The 19,363-nt window shown below is 37.3% G+C and overlaps 1 protein-coding gene and 1 long non-coding RNA gene across 9 annotated transcripts in view; one reads left to right on the top strand and one right to left on the bottom strand.

Annotated features, from left to right (window-relative positions):
* NFIA (nuclear factor I A) overlaps positions 1 to 19,363 on the bottom strand; it is a 292,392-nt gene that overhangs the window by 67,380 nt on the left and 205,649 nt on the right. For all 7 annotated transcript variants that reach the window (XM_039339045.1, XM_039339047.1, XM_039339041.1 and 4 more), the window contains 2 exons: positions 17,451 to 17,568; positions 12,088 to 12,215 (listed from right to left, as the gene is read on the bottom strand). In XM_039339045.1, the coding sequence (XP_039194979.1) occupies positions 12,088 to 12,215; positions 17,451 to 17,568 (246 nt within the window). The remainder of the gene's footprint in view (positions 1 to 12,087; positions 12,216 to 17,450; positions 17,569 to 19,363) is intronic.
* LOC120306236 lies at positions 1,374 to 15,157 on the top strand. Of its 2 annotated transcripts, XR_005556209.1 has the most exons (6): positions 1,374 to 1,392; positions 2,401 to 2,496; positions 8,346 to 8,432; positions 8,976 to 9,046; positions 9,636 to 9,801; positions 15,021 to 15,157. It is a non-coding gene; the product is annotated as an uncharacterized LOC120306236 (long non-coding RNA). The 2 variants fall into 2 exon arrangements; XR_005556208.1 differs by lacking the exon at positions 1,374 to 1,392 and having other exon boundaries at positions 1,472 to 2,496.

Here is a 19,363-nt window from a genome sequence, read left to right as displayed (position 1 = left end):
CAATTCTAGCTTATCTTACAGTGAGAACAACACATTCCACATAGTTTGTGCTCTTTCTTTAAAGTACCACAAATGCATTTTGCCATTATCTTGCAACACCCTCACATTCCACCTTCAAAAAAGTTCAACAAAATGGATACTGTGTGGAAAAGAATTATTTCAACAGAGCGTTTTGCTATTACAGAACTATTAAAAGTTAAGGGACTGTAAACAGGAATTCGGCCTATTTGCATCCATGCTCGTCAGTCAGCAAGCTATGTTTCCAAACACAGGCAGAACGATCACAAAATGGCACAAATTCAAAAAGAGATACTTTATCAGTTAATTGAGATAAACTTCTCTTTGATGGAAAATAGAAGTTGGAGATGGTTTTGAAGGAGACCTGATTAACTTCAGAACTTTTTTTTTATGCAGGTAGAACACAGACAAGAGAAATTATCTTTGATTTATTCATCATTTATATACTAGGTAGAGCTCTGAACAAAATCTATGGTTTGGATTTCTTAGTGTTCAAAATTTATTTTAATGAAGAATGCTGTTATTTAGCTTTTGTGATTTACTAGCTATCATCAGGTGTGTATTGAAATGGGCTGAAAAAAATCTTTCAGCAAAGCATAGAAGGAAAATAATGTTGGAATAAAATATACCTTTGGATAAATGAGAATGCTATTATATCAGATTTATAATGACCATATAGGATCTACGGAATTCAGACCATCTCCGTTCATTGTCAATCAAGAGCTAATCTTGTTTAGCAGACTCCAAATTAAAAATATGATGGCATAAATAACCAATTGTCTCCACAAGAAACCTGATAAAAACAATGATTGTTTGGAAACCAAATTTAGCACCTTGAGATGTTGTGAAGGACAAGCAGGAAACTATTTCAGACTGTGGATGCAATATTTATCAGGAACTTACTAACCAAAATTAAGGAGGTACTTCAATTATGCTTCGGTCATGAACTTTTCAAATAGTATCTGCAATGCAGTGTTCCAACGTGGGAGCAGCAAAGGCAGCAGCCATTGACACATCAGGACCGCAAAAAGCAGAGGTCACCGTTCTTTTGTTAAATCTGCACTTAACGTAGAAGAGGCTTTAGCCAGCACCCATAACTTTCTTGATGCTTTCACAGCCTAAATTTGAGCTGGCTGCAGACCTAGCATGGTTTCAGTCCACGCCGATCCTTGCAAGTTAAGTTGTCTTTTGAAAGACACAAGATAAAGAGTTTTGCAAAGCAAAATATGATTACAGAATTCAATGTGTTCAAGAGAGATAAATAATAGCAAAAGAACAGAATGTGTCCTAGAACAAAATTTGAAAGAAAGGAAAAACAAATTCTTTAAAAATTACATTTGAAACAGGCAATCCCCCCCCCAAACAAAAAACCAAGTAAGAAATCCTGCAATGTGTATGTATGTATGTATGTATGTATGTATGTATGTATGTTGCTTGGCTCATCGAAAGTCATATAGGTAGACTTTGGGGGCAGGGGTCAAATCTAGCTAGGAGAACGAATGATTTTCTTATATATATTTTGACATCTAATATTATATACATGGCATCACCTTTGAGAAGTGTTCAGAAAATATTCAGATATTTTAATCAAAGTTGATTTGAAGACACTTTTCTTTATTTCTTTTTATGGATATGAAGTACTTTAATCTGTTTGCATGTTTAAATGAGAACATTGTATTTCAGGCTGTACATTATTACTGTTATGGCCACTGCAAAAGCAGGCACATAATATTCATTGCCATAGATTCAGGCATGTAATCCACCTTTCATAAAAAGGAGGTGTGATTTGTCACTACTGTGGCCACAGAATACAGTAGGGGTATCAAACTTGCAACGTCAACTGACGCGTCGTGACGTATCGTGACTTTTTTTTCCCATCGCCCACAATGGGGTGGGTGTGGTTTTGCTATGATGCATCCGGCCTGTTGGCTGGCAGTTTGACACCCCTGAAATTCAGGATTAAATTGCCCTCAGCTCTGATCGGCTGGAATAGGAAAAAGTTTTAGGTTTTTTTTTTAAAGGACAGAAGTTGTGGGATCGTGTTGGTAAAAGAATGGGGTTTAACAGAGTTCTCCATAGCCTCAGATTAATAACTAGGAATATCTAAAACTAGAACATTCTAGATCAGGGATAGGCAACTATGGCTCCTTTATGATATGTGGACTTCAATTCCCAGAATGTGTGTGTGTGTGTGTGTGTGTGTGTGTGTGTGTGTGTAAATAAGTAACAAACCCTGGGAGGTGAGTTGGGCTGAGAGAGTGACTGGTCCCAGATCAGCTTTCACTGCTAAGGCAGTACTTGAATTCACAGTCTTCTGCTTTCTAGTCTGGCTCTTGCTTCTTCAAATCATTTCTTTTTGCAATCTTCCCTTTCGTCCGCTAGGAAGAGAGTGCTGCTGGAGAAGACCTTATTTCTCTTATGCATCAGAAAGGGAGAGGGGGACAGGGACAGCAGGTGAGGTGCTTCTAGAAGGTACAGGTAGGTAATTTCAGCAAAAACTATCAAACTGCTACTTCAAAGCAAGAAGCAGGGTTTGGGAGTAAAGGCCCAAAGATTTTCTAGAAGAGAAGACTGGAAACTTACAGGGTGCTGCAACTTACAGATTTGCCCATTCCATTACAATTGCTAAGCTCATTTATAGTTTGAACATAACTTCAGTAAATTTCTCAGCTGTAAAAAAAACCTGAAATAATCTATGGGGATGTAATAGTTGGAGGAAGAGAGAAAGAAGGGGAAATAGAGATACTGCTGTAGTGTGTTTTCCTGCTTTCTCCCAATTTATTTTTCTCTGTAATCTTTCAAAGATTACAGAGGATGCATGAATAACAACAGAAGAAGGCTGGGATAAAATCTGTTCTAACAAGCGTGTTACTTTCCCAAGACAAGGATTTAAATACCCTCATATTTAATGCATATTATTCTGGCTAAAACCAGGTTTCACAATCCTAACTTTCATTCTGGGGGTACCGAGATTGAAATGTTATCTCCCCCTCCAAGTGTGTTTCTTTCTGAGAATTAAGCCCAAAATGTTTGCTGTTCAGAGACAGTTGTTAAGTGAGTTTTGCCGTATTTTACAACCTGTCTTCTCACAGTGGTTAAGTGAATCACTGCAGTTGTTAAGTGAACCTGCTTTCCCATTGACTTTGCTTGTCAGAAGGTGGCAAAAGGAGATCACATGACCCCGGGACACTGCAACTGTCGTAACTATCAGTCAGTTGCTAAGTATCTGAATTTTGACCACATGACCAAGGGGATGTTGCAACAACAATCGTAAGTGTGAAAAACAGTCAGATGCTGTTGTGATTGCTCGCCAGCCAGTGGATCTGGCAGCTGAGTCTGAGGAATCAGATGCGGAGGAGGGTCCTGGAGTTACATCAGGGTCAGAGGAAGGCTCTGAGGAGCTCCAAGACTTACAGTCTGACGAGGAACCTGGCCCCTCTACTCGTGCTCAGGCTGAGACACAGCTGTGCTGGGAGTCTGAGTTAGACAGTGATGAATCACAGGTGGGAGATATCCAGGATACAAGAAAAGAAAAGAGAGTAGGACAGAGGAATGCAATGGGGCGGCTCCAAAGGCAAAGGAGAAGGGATATTTTAAGCCATGCCTTGGCTGCATAATAAAAGGGAAGGTGTGGGAGGTGCTGGTTGCCGAAGGTAACCGTTCGTGTTGAGGATCAAGTTTCTGTGAACTGTGTTTGTTTGCCTTGGACATTGACTCAGGTCTGTGAATAATAAAAGGGGATTAGTTTTTTTTTTTCCCTGAGGTTCCAGCCTGCTTGTTGGAAGAGGGGTTTCTCCTTGTGAGCTTAACAAGGACTCACGTAGGCTGGAACAGAACAGATGCCACTTTTTAAAATGCCCTTGTAACTTCAAACAATCACTAAACAAACTGTTGTAAGTCAAGGACTACCTGTAATTAGTCTTCCCTTTATAGGTGGAACCTTAAAAGTAAATTCAGAATTTTTCCTTTTATTGTTATTCTATAACTATAGAAAGAGGCCACTATATGGTTTCTAAACCTTGTGACTTCCACAGGTATATTAAAGACCAAGCTAAAACAAGTTCCACATAGTGAGGGAATATTGGAAAGGGACTCATATTTAGAAAAAAGCCCAAGAAGATATACTGCATTGCCTAAGAGAAAAAAGATGCAATTTTTCTGACAGTCCTTTCATCTACAACTTCTATAGTTTTAATGCAATGATGTCAATGAAACAGATGATTGTCACAGATAATGGTCACTGGCTGCTCCATAAATTGCAAAGAAAGAGAGACATATTGATCCAATGCTAAGTTTCTGTCATCGTATCTAGGTCTATAAGAACAAATGAAGGGTATTTAATTATTTCACTTAATGGCTGCAATGGAAAGCTCCTACTTGTCTCCAAGTCCTACTATTGACCTGCTGCATTTATTGTAGTTTCATATTCATTAATAGATTTTTGTTGGCTATAGCCAGATGGGCATAACTGAAGTGAGGTTGTATAAACTCTGAAAGTATACAAAAGGCAGTTACGATGATTCATTAGTCTCAGTGAAATATCGTATGCCTGAAAGTGGATGGCAATTGCTTCTAGTGGTTACCAACAGAACATCAAAAAAAAAAAAAAACTATTACAGGATTGGCTGTGTTTCTTTAATCAGGAATATATAGTAAATGATTGTTTTACATATGTGACTTGATGCCTATAGGTAGCAATGCTCTTTTTTGGTAATTGGATGATTCCTTGTTCATCTACTGTATATTTTAAAAACATTATTTTTATTAAATAAAAGCTACAATACAACACAACATGTTTCACAAATATATTTGGATATCACAAATGCCTGGTAGGTATCTGAAAATAAAACTGATGGCTGGCCCAGTGTTTTACTGGTAAGGGTGCCTAGCAGTTCAGAAATAAGTGAAGTGGGAGAAAGTATTTCATATCATTGAAGGTTAGAAGGAACTTCTGGTCTAGGTTCCTTGTCCAGGGAACGAATTATCATTATCACCCTAGACAAAAAGCTGACAAATCTTTGCTTGAGAACCTTTAATTATGACTCCAGGGGGACAGGCTGTTTTACTGTATAATAGCTGTCACAGCCAGGAAATTCCTCCTTATTTTGAATTTGAATCTTTCTCTGTAAAGCCTTGTTCATCCAACAATCTTAGTAGCTGAAAAATTGAATATATTCAATCAATGCATTGAATTTTGCAGCTACTAAGATTGTTGGATAAGCAGGCACAAAAACAGCCAGGGAAGTGATTGAAGCCTGGGAAACAGGCCCCTCAAGTCAACAGAAGTATTGATTTATCACCAGTTTATCAAGTACTTAGGAGTCGAGGGCTTGCAGCAAAAGGAAACAACAGCCAATGACTTAATAGCCAGTCATCAACACCCAATCAACATCTAAAAAGCCACACACAGCACCATATAAATACCACACACAGAATAGCCCAAAGCATAGTCAGAAATTCCCTAAAGATGGGTTGCAGCACATGTCTGAAAGCCTGGAAAACTAAACCTTTGATTCCAGTGACCGACCCATATTGGATCCTGCTATTTAATGCAGAGTTTGTGTGAACTAGACTGAAGAACCTCTGAAATTCAATTATTCCACAGAAGTTTCCTATTACTATGGTAAATGGTCTTTTAAACCAGTGTCAACTTCAGAAACTTTAAGATAAGTGGATTTGAATTCCTGGAATTCCCCAGCTAGGCACAGATAAATCATCTACAAGATGAAGGTTTGGGTGCAGGCTCTATAAGATGTTTATCTTATAGAATATACCCCATGACAGAAAAAAGAAAAGAAAGACTATAGATGTACCAGAAAAGAGAAGTGAACAGACAGTTACAAGGTATGAGATGGCAATAGCTGGAATTGTTGATGCAGTTTTAGCAACACAAATAACAGCTGGATTGACTGTTGAGTATTTGTTTGCTCTCCCCTTGTGTTCTGCTTACAAGGGGAGGCAAACAAATACCCAACATATAACAAAATACTTACAAATAAAGCACATATTGTACTGAATCCATTAATTCTTCAGTGTGCTTTTATGCAAAGGAAACTAAGCTATATAGCTTTTATTATTATTATTTTAATTGCTGAGGGAAATTTAAAAAGCACATAGCAGTGGAAAAAGAATTGATTTTGAAAGAAACGTGATTGGGAATTGTAAAAGTTATAACTTACTTGTTTATTTGTTTATTTATATTCCACCTTTATTATTTGTTATGAACATCTCAAGGTAGCGAACATACCAAACACATTTTCTCTTCCTATTTTCCCACAACAACCTGTGAGGTGAATTGGGCTGACTGAGAGTGACTAGACTAAGGTCACCAAGCTGGCTTTCATAGCTAAGGCAGGCTAGAACTCAAGTCTTCCAGTTTCATGCCTTAACCACTACACCAGCGGTTCTCAACCTGTGGGTCACAACCCCATTTGGGGTCGAACGACCATTTCACGGGGGTCGCCAAACAACGCGACCCGCCATTTTTTTCTGGGGCGGCGCATGGGGCGGGGCCACGCATGCACGCTGCACAGGGGGCGCCGCCACGCAAGCGCGCCGCGCAGGGGCAGCACATGGGGGGTGCCGCCGCGCGTGCGTGCTGTGCATGCGCACCACGCAGGGGGCGCCACCGCGCCAGCGTGCCACGCAGGGGGCGGCGCCACGCATGTGCGCCGCCTGCTTAATATAAAAAGGTTGAGAACCACTGCACTAGACCAAACTATATAAAGAGGCTATTGTATTTCAGTATACATATTTTAAATCTAGGCTTTAAATTCAAGTGATCTCTTCCTCACTTTTAAGGATAACATATTGTAGGAGTTGAGACATTCTTAGCACTGCTGTAGCACTTAAGAATATGATTTTCATGATGGAATCCTGGAATTCAATCCCATAACCATAAAATTAGCTAAAGAAGTGCATTAGTCATATTAAAAGTAAAACCTAGTTATTCCAATATGCCAAAATAGGCCATGTGATAACACCCAATTTCTGCAGTTGTTTTCTGTTAAGGTATTTCAATTGGGAAATAAGAGAATTCCTCCCCAGTTACCTTAAGAATTGCTTCTGTTTTGCTTTCTGTTCTACTCTGAGTTAACCATGCCTCATTCTTTACAAGGACTGGCAGTTACTTATCTGATTTCTTATTGCTTCCTGCATATCTTTTCCATACAGGGTGTATGGAACTTGCACTTGTGTATAGAGATTAAGTTTTCAGAAACCTTATAACAGAAACCTATAAGCAGAAGATTCCTATTTTTCAAGAAATAGTAATAAAGAAAGCAGAAGGACCCCTAAGGTTCCCAGAATTTTATAAAATACATATAAGATTAGCACCAAAGTTATTTCAGGACATTGTTTCAACAGACTTAGGAATCTCCTAGGATTTATTCAAAATTCACATGGCAGTCTCTTACACTCATCCAATATACAAGACCAAAGCTTTATACTACCTTGGGCATTTGTTACAAATTGCAATGAGAAAAAAAAATATGAACCATGCTCTGCAACATGATAAAACTAATTCTGGCTTTTGAACCTGTGTTTTAATGTCAGACAATAGTACAGTAATCACCTGCTTTATGGTTCGTCATTGGCCACTTGCCTATAACTCCCAATTCCAAAAATGACTGAAAAACAGGCAACCAGACAAGCCAATTAGATTGGATCTTCTGCAAAATTATCAAATAATTAAGCTTGTTTTTGAGGGGCAATAGTCACATTTTAAAAAAATACTGTAGTACTGTACCTAAACTATTTTAGGCACACAAAAAATATTCATGTTCACTAAAAGGGGTGAGAGGACACTTTTCATTTTAAAATTAAATATCTGCTTGTAATGTTTATTAAAGTTTGGATGATAGGCCAGACAACTGTCAATTTTAAAAATGGCCACATTAATTATGAAGGAAGGGCACAGCATCTTTAGTGGGTTAAAGAATGCAATTTGGGGGGGGGGGAGGTAAAAGGCAACTTTTTATATTATTCAGCTTCACAGAGTGCATTTGACTGTGGCAGAACAAAATAAAATGAATTTTGAAGCCAAGAGCTTTTTAGGTGCATTCACAGCTATATAATCTGTATAACTGATTATACTAATTTTTAAAAGAAAGCCACCTATAGAATTGTGGTACAGTGCAAATCCAAGACTGAAGCTGCATTGACTTTCTAACCAAGTACCTTCATTATCTCCTCTTGCCTTCCTTCTCTGTTAGCAAAAATTTACGTGATGGAAGTGCTGAGATAAAGTAACAGTAAAGCGGATACCACAAGAGATATTTGAAAAGCAGAAATAATTTACTTCGTGTCTGCTTTGTTTTACTTTGCAGAGTCTTCCTGTGTGAAAGAAATTCATCTTTTCTGGCAGACTCCAGCCATTCCAGGCCTGAGAACTCCCCAAGCACACTGGAGTGCAGGTAAATGGATGTGAGTCTCCATGAGTACAATATTAGGAGCGAAGATTTAATGCAGTGTTTTGCTTGACTGAGCCACAAATCACAGGAACACAGAATTTGAAAGTCAGAAAGGAGTGGAGCTCATCTAGTCCTACCCCCTGCTCAGTGTAAGAATTAAGACAGTGTATTATAAGACTGAATAAATTTAGAGCTACAACAGAGTTTCGGACAGTGTTTAATATACTGTCTGCTTGGAACTAAAAAAAGGAACAACATTCCCAAGACATATCTTGTGTGGATATCCTTAAACTTGTCCATATTCTGTATGGAATAATCTTTTCAGAGTTTATTCCAACACTTGCAACAATAAAGCATTAATTTAAACCCACAGTTCTCACACTATTCGTATGTGTGAATTGCTACCTTATTATGTGCAATCAATCATGCAGTACAGATAAAATTTAACAACACCAAAGGTTATTAACTTAAAAGGCTTAAAACAGTCTTTCTCCCATTTTTTAGAAATGAATGAAAACATGACTTTGTTTTTGTTTTTTTTTAAAGTGGCACAACTTATCTGATGTCAGTATCACTATGGTAAAACAACTAGCGAAGAAAAAAAAGACAGAAAAAAGGTATAAATATATGATATTATTTTGGCCATGATGAAAACCAAAGCAAAGGTTCTGGATTTTAATTCTTTCCTACAACTCATCCTGTCTATTCCTCTTAGCCCAGTGGTGGCGAACCTATGACACTCAGAGCCCTCTCTGTGGGCACGCGTGCCGCTGCCCCAGCAGAGTTTGCCAGAATAGCGAGCACGTGGCATTTGGAAGTGACAGGGCAGGAAGTGAGTGAGCAAGCGGCGTTGGCCCCCCAGGGATGCCCCGGAGATGGTGAGGGACTGGCCCTGGCTACTCTCACCCAGTATGCCATGACCACTGCACCACACCCACCCAGTGGGCCATTCCCCCCAAGGGCACCACAAAGCCCTGACACTTTGCGATAAATAAGTGGGTTTTGGAGTGCAGTTTGGGCACTCGATCTCTAAAAGGTTTGCCATTACTGTCTTAAGTCTTTTGTTCCTTCATTTTTTACTCAACTTTTTTTGAATACGTGCCAGTTTGTTTTGCTTCCTGAGGTCTAATAATTTCACAGAGTTTTTCTTTTTCATCTTGCAGCACATAATAAACATTAAGGTTTATTGCTTCTCTCATTTTCCAGGCCCTCCAGAAATTTATCAGCACTCTTCCCTAAAGTGAACTACTCTCTTCACTTAACAACCCTAATTGGGGCTATAATTTCCATCATCAAATAAAGCCGCCATCAGCATCACGTGAACGCACTGCTTAGCAATGGCAGATCTGGTAATCCCAATTGCAGTCATTAGGTGAGAATTTCACTGCTTCTCCCACATAAGTTGTAAGTTTGTTGACTGGGCCACAACTGCCTTTTGTTCTGTGCCATCATAACTTCAAATGGTTGCTGAATGAAAGGTCGTTAAGTGATCTCTACCTGTTCACTTCTAATCTTTTTACTTTTTTTCTGTTAGAAAATTCTGTTAGAGAAAATTTCTCTTGGAGAAAATTCTAAGTTATCTATTTCTTCTGATTTGGGAATGCCATATAGTTGGATTGCATTTATGATTATCAGGTAATATGGTCCAGTTGCACTGATTCACTATTTCTTGGTTAGAGCAGAAACAGAAATCCAAAATCAGTGTCTGCCTTTCACTATTGCATGCGATAAAACATGCAGCAGGCAAGGAATAGAATTTTCATACTAAAACTGAAGGTTCTATTTTTCCATACCACTTATATCATATCAAGCAGTGATATTAATATGTCCTTCAGCAGTTGAAAGTTATTGCTTGTTTATTAATAAATCCTTTCAAAATACCTTAAAGCTACTCTGGTGACTCTGGTGAATAGAATCAAAAGAAAGGATACAGAGACTGAAAAATACATCAGAAAGATGTGCAGTTAGAAAACATATAAGCTATTTATACTGTTATGTAAAGTCGGAGTTGCAGAGGACTTCACAAGACCAGCTTAAAGCCAGTATTCTAAAGGGATATATAATGTAATTATCTGAGGAATACTGACCATCAAAAATATTGGCCACCATAGATACATCCTTTGTCTCTCGTGCTTTCCAGTCATATAACTGTGGCAGATATGAAGCTGGCCCATATAGAGGATTCCAAAATAGTTTTTCTTGGAAGCAATGAACTCATAGACAGATAAGACCAGGTTCAATTGTTACTGATCTTATGAGTTCTTCTCCAGATAGCGATAAACTTCCAACAGAAGCATCCCAAGCTGATGCCTTGTCTTTCAGGGAGGAGATAACTGATCTGGTTTCACACGATCACTTAGAATAACACAATTCTCATTTAAAAAAACATCTTCCATTTTATCTGAATTAAATTTACCTTGTTCTCCCTCAACCATCCCAATGTCAAAAGAAAGCCCAGACTTTATAGGATTTATGGGAAGAAATCATTAAATCAGCATGACATTATAATCTTTCTGCAAGGGTTTCCTATACTGAAAGTATGGAAGATAAGCTGCACTCCAAGGAACCCGAAACAGCCTGGAAGCGTACTAGAAATCTTTAGTGTTACGTTGCAAGGAAATACACCTAAAATAAGTTGTATATCTACATCTGTATGTGAGTGTGTGTGTATTGTTTATTGACTGCATGGCTTCCAGTTTTTTTCCCGGGTGCAAGGTGATGCTCATCTTTAAAGCCCTACATGGCATGGGACCTTGTTACTTATAGGACCCGCTTTCACTAATATCAGCCCGTTTTACTACACCAGGATGGGCATGCTCCAAATCCTCTCCTTGAAATCTTGCCATCTAGCAGAATCTTGGAAGTGTGCCTTTTCTGTTGCTGCCCCTACCTTATGGAACCATCTCCTGCTGGCAATTTGAGAATTCCCACCCTTGTAGCCTTTTGGAAGGCTGTTGAGACCTAGCTTTTAACTTATGGGCTGGGATTGTATGGTTGGAAGACATGGAAGCAGAATGTCTGAGGGACATCCCAAGGGGGAAAAAAAGAATGTTCTGTTTATCTTTTTATTGTTTTAAATTATTGTTTTATTTATTGGTTTTACAGTTGTTGTAAGCCATCCAGAATTGCTCGTTGGATGGCGATCTTTCAAATAAATAAACATATAGCAACTTATACAAACATTAAATCGAAATAGACTTGAAAATTACCTAATAAAGCCACAGTACCAACTTTGAAATTAATAAAAATACCTCTTTTCCTACAATGCCATTGCAGAATAAAATCAGTTTAAGTGAACAATTTGAAAGGTTTTCTTTTTCTTTTCTTTTTTTTAAGAATCAAGCATCTGTCGTTTTACAATAAAATACAGTTGCAGCATACATTCCTTTTGGGGGCAAGCCAATCTAATTGAAAGTAATATTTTGGGCTAAGAAAACCTTGACAACCATGGAAACCATTATTCAACACTACAAATGCCTGCCTAAAGAACAAAATGGATATTAACAAAGGATTTACAGCTGCAGATGTATTCAACTCCCATAGCCTTTCAAATACCAGTTCACACATTAATACTAGTTCTCATCAGAATAAGTAAATGGAATTCAGGAATGCTAAAAACTCCCCCTTCCTCCAAAGCCACATGCCTCACTTTATTTACCTGGCTCCACTTCATGCCATCCACTTGATTGACTTCCACTTCCTGGAGACCGCCCTTGGCTTGTGTAGAATGGTTCTTCACCAGGACTGTCCATTTCATCCTCTACAGATTTGAGACGCTTTGTGGAACTAGAATTGAAGCATATATGCATTAATACACAGCCTGAAGGGAGATAAATAAAATATTGGATTATCTTGCAGGGTTACATTCCAAGACAAATGGCAAGTTCTTAATAATAATAATAATAGTAGGAAAGTTGGAAGGGACCTTGGAGATCATCTAGTCCAACCCCCTGCTCAGGCAGGAAACCCTACACCATTTCGGACAAGTGGCTATCCAGTCTCTTCTTAAAAACTTCCAGTGTTGGAGCATTTACTGCTTCTGGAGGCAGGCTGTTCCACTGGTTAATCGTTCTAACTGTCAGGAAGTTTCTCCTTAGTTCTAGGTTGCTTCTCTCCTTGATTAGTTTCCACCTGTTGCTTCTTGTCCTGCCTTCAGGCGCCTTGGAGAATAGCTTAATTCCCTCTTCTTTATGGCAGCCCCTGAGATATTGGAATACTGCTATCATGTCTATAGGTGATATAACTATTGCACCTTCTTTTCTCTGTTAACCTTCTGGCTCTTTTAACCACCCTGACATCATGCCCTACAGTGGAAAATAAGGTTTTCCATGAACATTTTCTTGAAGAAAATTGAGTTATGATGGTTATAGGCAGGCAGTTTCTCTGAAAAAAACAACAACACAGATGGAATTGCACTTCTCTTTTAGTTTGGGCAAACAGAAACCCATTTTTGAAAAGAGAAAGGAGAGGGGTCCTTGGTGCTTTCTGAGCTTGCTTGCTTTCTTGCAGACGTTTCATTAGCTAAACTAGACAACATCATCACTAGTTTGGGTAATGAAACGTCTGCAAGAAAACAAGCAAGCTCAGAGAGCACCAAGGACCCCTCATGTCAACCCTGAGCTACAAATATTCTCCTTTACTGGAGAAAAGACAAGAATAAAGAGGATGTGTTTTCATGTGAGGGATCCATGTGTAAAGCGTGCTGGTTTCAGTTATATCTGTAATAGGTGTTGAGGATTCAGATATATACATTGTACATTTTAAGACTGAGTTAGATACACAATAAGACTGAGTTAGATACACAGCTACATGGGGCCATCACTGCTAATGGCTAAGTAGCCACACCCCTGCTGTTCATCCACAAATCATATGAGAAAAGAACAAAGAACTGTATGCTACATATGCATATAACAATCTATGCATTTAGAATTTCTCTTTCCTGTACAGGGAAACAGTCATTGGTTCAGGAGCGATTCTTCTGTTGGGAGTCTCCATATGTTTGGAGAATTGTCTGAAACCCACTTTACTGCATTTCCAGATAGCAAATGAAATTGTCTTAAAGCTTGCCGTGTGGCTTATTTCCATTTCTTAAGAAGCTATCCTTAGATACTGGTTGGATCATTCCAAACAACGCACTGCATTATATGTGCCTCTGTTTTTAAAGAATTCAGAGGTGCAGGATGAGGTAGATTTGTTTTTTACAATAGATTCCTCTGGGTTATTATATTCCTTGAAGCAAATTCGCATCATTTTTATAGCCATGTGGTATAGTACATGTACCAGTTCTGGCATGTCAAGAGCAAAAAAAATAAGATTTGGGAGATATTGCTCCTGGTTACATTTGTTCATACTGTACAGGTAGTCTTTGGCTTACAGCCACAATTGGGACCAGAATTTTGGTTGCTAAGCAGATAATCACATTTTCAGTTTTTCTATTCATGATCATTGAGCACTGGATTATCCTAATTTTGCTTTTTTTGCTTCCTTAAAATATTTTTGCTTACACTCATCCTCAAGTTATTGGACCTCAGTGGCATGCTTCAGATGCAGTGGATTAAAACCACTCACCATTTTACATGTTGTTTTAGACTTGTAATATCCCATTTATACCTGTGTAACAGCCTATATACCATTTGATGAACATATGAATCTCAAAGATACTCCTTCTTCTGTATTACACTGTTTCATCAAGGGTTTATTGTACTTGTTATTTTCTATTTTTATAGATTTGGGGATTTCCTTATACATGTAGATAATTTCATCTTTGGTATTGTTCTTGAAGTGTAAGCTACAAAAATGTATGCTTTGCTTGCTATCTGCATAGTTTCTTCTCTTTCTAATACTTAAGGAGAGGAACAACTATGCTTCCTTCAATGTGTTCCCTTTTTCATAAGTCTTTCAGTTTTACACAAAGGTAGGTGTACACAGATATGGCATTGCTGGCATAAATATAAGTGGGCATATTTAGTTGTATGACCTCAGCTGCTCTTATATTTCAGTTGATCTCATGAATGGTTAGTCATTTATTTTTAAAATAATTGTAACAAGAGTCCTGCCATAACTGAGGAATGCTAAAAAAAAATCTTCTGATGCCCACGTTTATGAGGAAATGCAAATGTCAACAACAGATTGTTCTTACCATACAATCATTGCCTCAATCATTTTGCTAGGCAACAATCCTAAAATGTACTTTGAAGTAAATTTACTGAAATCAATATAAACCTACTTCCAAGTAAATACATTTAGAAATGAATAATTTAAGACTTTTTTTGACTTACAAATGCAATATGAGGAAACAGCAAACCTACTGTGCAGCTATTCATTACTGATGCTATTTTATTTAGCTTCTTATCTGCTATCAGGTATTTGTAGAAGCAGATAAGAATGACAGTTGTGCCTTAAGTATCACTGATAACATGTCTATTTTAACAATCTTGGAGTGGAAGCAAACAGTCTGAAACTAAGTTTAATTAATGAGAACTATATCCACAGTACTCAGGACTCTCATAAAAAAGCGAAACCCTAAAAATGGATGTACTGTTTACCGATACATATTAATATTAAGTTTTTTTCTTTTTTCTTTTGGAGAAGTTGGTGGCGGCCGCAGCGTTCTCCAGGGGCGAAAAGGAGTGAGGCCTCTTTAAGGAAAAGGTGGAAGAGACAAGATCAGAAAAAGGAAAGGAGGCGAGGTTGTCGTGCAGGAATACAAGCTAATTTGAGGGATAATCCACATGGAGCTCCATTTCCATCTGTCCTATTTGCCATCATTTGCTCGCTAGAGACTAAAATGGAAGATCTGTAACTTGAGCTGACCATGAACAAGGAGTGTATATCAGAAGTGGTAACCCTTTGAGAGCTGTATGCAACGAAATTTCATTGTGATGAATGCCGATTGGTGTACTTTCAAAGTGACAATAAAGTTGTTGTTGTTGTTGTTATTGTTATTATTATTATTATTATTATTATTATTTTGATTGGGAGAAAGGCCCTGATTATAAATGAGTTATCACAGACTAATAGCTAGGGATGGCTTATACAGGTAGTCCTTGACTTACGATCACAGATGAGCCCAAAATTTATGTTGGTTAAGTGAGTTTTGCCCCATTTTACAAAGGTTTTTTTGCCACAGTTGTTAAATGAATCACTGCAAGTTATTAAGTTAGGAATATGGCTGTTAAGTGAATTTGGCTTTCCTATTGATTTTGCTTGTCATAGTGTTGCAAAAGGTGATCACATGATCCTCTGACACTTCCACCATCATAAATATGATTTAGTTGCCAACTGAGAGAATTTTGATCACATGACCATGGGGATGCTGCAATGGTTACAAGTGTGAAAAATAGTCATAAGCCACTTTTTCAGTAATGTTGTAACTTTGAACTGTCACTAAATGAACTGTTGTAAGTTGAGGACAACCTGTATTGTAGGATTAACTGTATTTTAAAATTCTACACATAACAATTTGTAGGACAACTTTACATGTTACTTCCATAAGACTTTCTTCTTTTGCTAAACACATATAAAGGAACTCTTATGTTAGTTGTGAAGCAACCAAATGCAGCAAAAGGAGTTAAGATGGCAATTTTATTATTTCTTTATTTCTGAGCTGATTTTTAAACAACAGTTGTTCAAACTTACATGATTTTTTTCAGCAATATCACAGTCCTAGCAATTTAAATATGTCTTATACATATGGCACAGAAATATAAATAGGAAGCATGGTTTCTTGCTATGTAAATGATCTGGCAAAGATCTGACCATGAGCTTTCCTTTCCCAAGGTGTCTTTTTCTTTTTTTTAAATCTCAGTTAAACATATAAGAAATGAAGATGTTACTTCTCTATTTCCCTTAACCTGCTGCAATCCTCTTATATCTTAATTTGGTAGTGTATATTTTTAAAGGATTTAACAAGTTGTTCCAATATCTCAGATGTCTCAGGAACTGAAAACACTGCTGGCCCAACCAATGTTGTTAACAAATGTTGTAACTGTAAATATGGCTATTAGGTTACATATGGTAGAAGGTAGATGATCTTAGTCTCTTAACGTAGAGTATTTTTGGAATTCATAATCATCTATCATTTGATCCAAAGTCAATATCCTTGCTTCCATTTAATTTTTCCACATCACTATCTTTTTTCCAATTTTTAATATTAAGTTTCCACAAAAAGTCAATTCTATATGAGAAAAAAGGTCCATTTAAAAACAAATCTGTTGCCAAGCATCTGAATTTTGATCATGGGAGCATGTAGATGTTGCAACGGTTATAATGTGAGGATCAGTATAAGTTACTTTTTTCAGTGCTGTTTTAACTTCAAACAGTTAATAAATGAATTGTTATAAGTCGAGGAGTACCTATATTATGATGTAACTCTTGAAAGAACAAATAAAAATACTCTATTCTTTTGTTAGGTTAACATGCAGCCCTTTTTTTCAGGAGTTTAAGGCAATGTATATAGCACTCTCTTCCTATTTTTACTTTAGTGAGATATGCTGGCCCGAGAGAGAGACCTGGTCTCTTTATAATAGGCAAAAAGAAGGACATATCATAAGATGTTAGTGCATAGATTGCTGGTTAAAAGTAACTGCAATGGCACAGTTGTTGAGTTTGAGAGGAATGGCTACTGGTACTTATTTTTCTAAAGACGATTGTACATAACTTGCCACTTGAAACAATTGCCCCCCAAATTCACGGATTAGATTAGAATATTCATGGATTAGACCTTGGAGGTCTTCTAGTCCAATCCCTACTCAGGCAGGAAACCCTATACCATTTCAGAAAAATGGTTGTCCAAGTGTCTTCTTAAAAACTTCCAGTGTTGGAGCATTCACAACTTCTGGAGGCAGGTTGTTCCACTGATGTTCCCTGTAGAAATAAAGTTATTTCCTTTGCTGGGATTTCTTTTGTGATAAGACTCTATATATCTGTAGGTAGCTTTCAATTTCTATCCATATTTGATTGCCCCAAACACTTATCATGTCACAACTTTTTAACTCAACAAATATACTATAGAGAAATTACCTGGTAGAAGAGGTGCTTGGTAAAGATCTCCTCATTGCTCCTGGACTCATACTGTAATACGAGGAACTTTCCAAATCTGAGAGAGAGAAATTAGGGCCTGTTCCTGCAGCTATTGGTGCTGGGGGAAAAAAGAGAAAAAAAAATCAGGAAGTCATGTGAAAAATTATCTCCTTCACTTTGATGACTTTACCAGCTTACAAATCGAAAGATATGAGATAGCTGGCACTATAGCATTAAGCATTTTTCATTTAATCTTTTCTTCGAAAATATTTTTTTCTAAAAGGGAAGTCTAACTTTTACTAATATATTTGAATACCCTCCTCCTCTGTTAACACTATATAAGTATTGCTACTTCTGAAAAAGTTTCCTCATGACATACATTGGGTAACTTTGCAAAACCAACTATTTATTGTTCTGTGAAATGGTTATATTTGTAAGTTGCTATAGTTTCTTTTCACTTTACATGCATGCAACTAAGTTGTTTATTTATATATTTACAAAAATGTTACCAACTCCTTCTTCTGCAAAGTAAAAGAAGCCTAATATGGATTTGATATTCACATACGATGTCACTGGAGCTCTTTCCAGTTAACGTTACATTGTCTGATACATATGCATGCAGTTAACACTGTTTTTGATAAGAATCTAAAGCCTACTCCTACCTCTTATAAGGAAACTGTATTTTTTTCAAGAATTAGTATATAGGTATATTGCAATGGAGTTTCAACTTTTGCAAATAAAAACACTGCGCAAAACTGGTTATTCAATCATAGGCACATAATAGTGCTTATTCACAAATTCATATTCATCACTTGAAATATATATTTAGAGGTATTAAATCACATACTATTCGTCATCAATGGATGCAAATGAAGTTATACTTTCAGCTGTAATTAAGGTTTTACAGCTTACATCCTTTAATGAATGGAGCAATTCTGGAAATTGTGCACTACAGATAGTCAAACCATCCTTTGACATTATATATGAACAATTCTTCACAAAAATAGCAATATGCATCAAATTACAACAACCAATAACACAGCTATCACTCTAATGAATTCTGATATAGGAAAAGCGAAGGTATCCACTCTACTGCAAGAACTATGGAGTTTGATCCAGATCTACTCCTAGTCATTCAGCACCTGAAAAATGATGCACTATGCACCTAACAATACTAAGAATAATTAATAGTTTAACATTTGACAAATAAGAAAATCATTGAATAAAACCAATTGATAAAACCAGATAACAGTAGCCACTATATTAAGATGAGCTTCTGCAACAATGGCTTTTACAGCTGAAATGCAGAGATAATATGCATTAAAATCCCTTTTCATTCTGGTGGAAGAAAATGAGAAATGAAACTGGCATGGCCTCAGCAGAGTATCACAGGCTCAAACCCTCTTGAGAACTTGAAGAAAATAAGATTTTACTTAGGAAGAGAGAGTGCTAAAGAGTAACGTCCCAAAAATTCAAACTTAGATATACATCACAATCAGATAATACAAAACTCATTTAAGAATTTCCTACAGCATGCCCATATAATGTAGTACCACATTGTATTCCCTTTGACCTCAAAAGGCTTCTCAACAGCTAACACAAAGGTAAACACAGCTCTTCTGATTCAGTTTGGTCTACTCTGACCTAGGTTCTCCACTGTAGGGATGGCCATCTGCAGACTGCCTGTGTCTTGTCACACACACACTTTTTTTTGCCCAAGCAATATTTATTACTACAACACACACTCAACTGGTTATGACATAACTATTTTTATCACTGTGCTCCTTGGCTACAAAACAGGTTATCACAATCTGAGGTCCTTCCCACCCATGCCATGCAATGAAATTGGGACTTTGGACATGCAAAGGATGGTTCTTGCTCTAAATTACAATACATGAAGTAATAGATACTGT

Source organism: Crotalus tigris, unplaced genomic scaffold (genome assembly GCF_016545835.1).
Source record: "Crotalus tigris isolate CLP2741 ecotype Arizona unplaced genomic scaffold, ASM1654583v1 scf7180000017729.2337069, whole genome shotgun sequence".
Classification (NCBI taxonomy): domain Eukaryota; kingdom Metazoa; phylum Chordata; class Lepidosauria; order Squamata; family Viperidae; genus Crotalus; species Crotalus tigris.
This window is presented reverse-complemented; position numbering and strand designations above follow the sequence as displayed.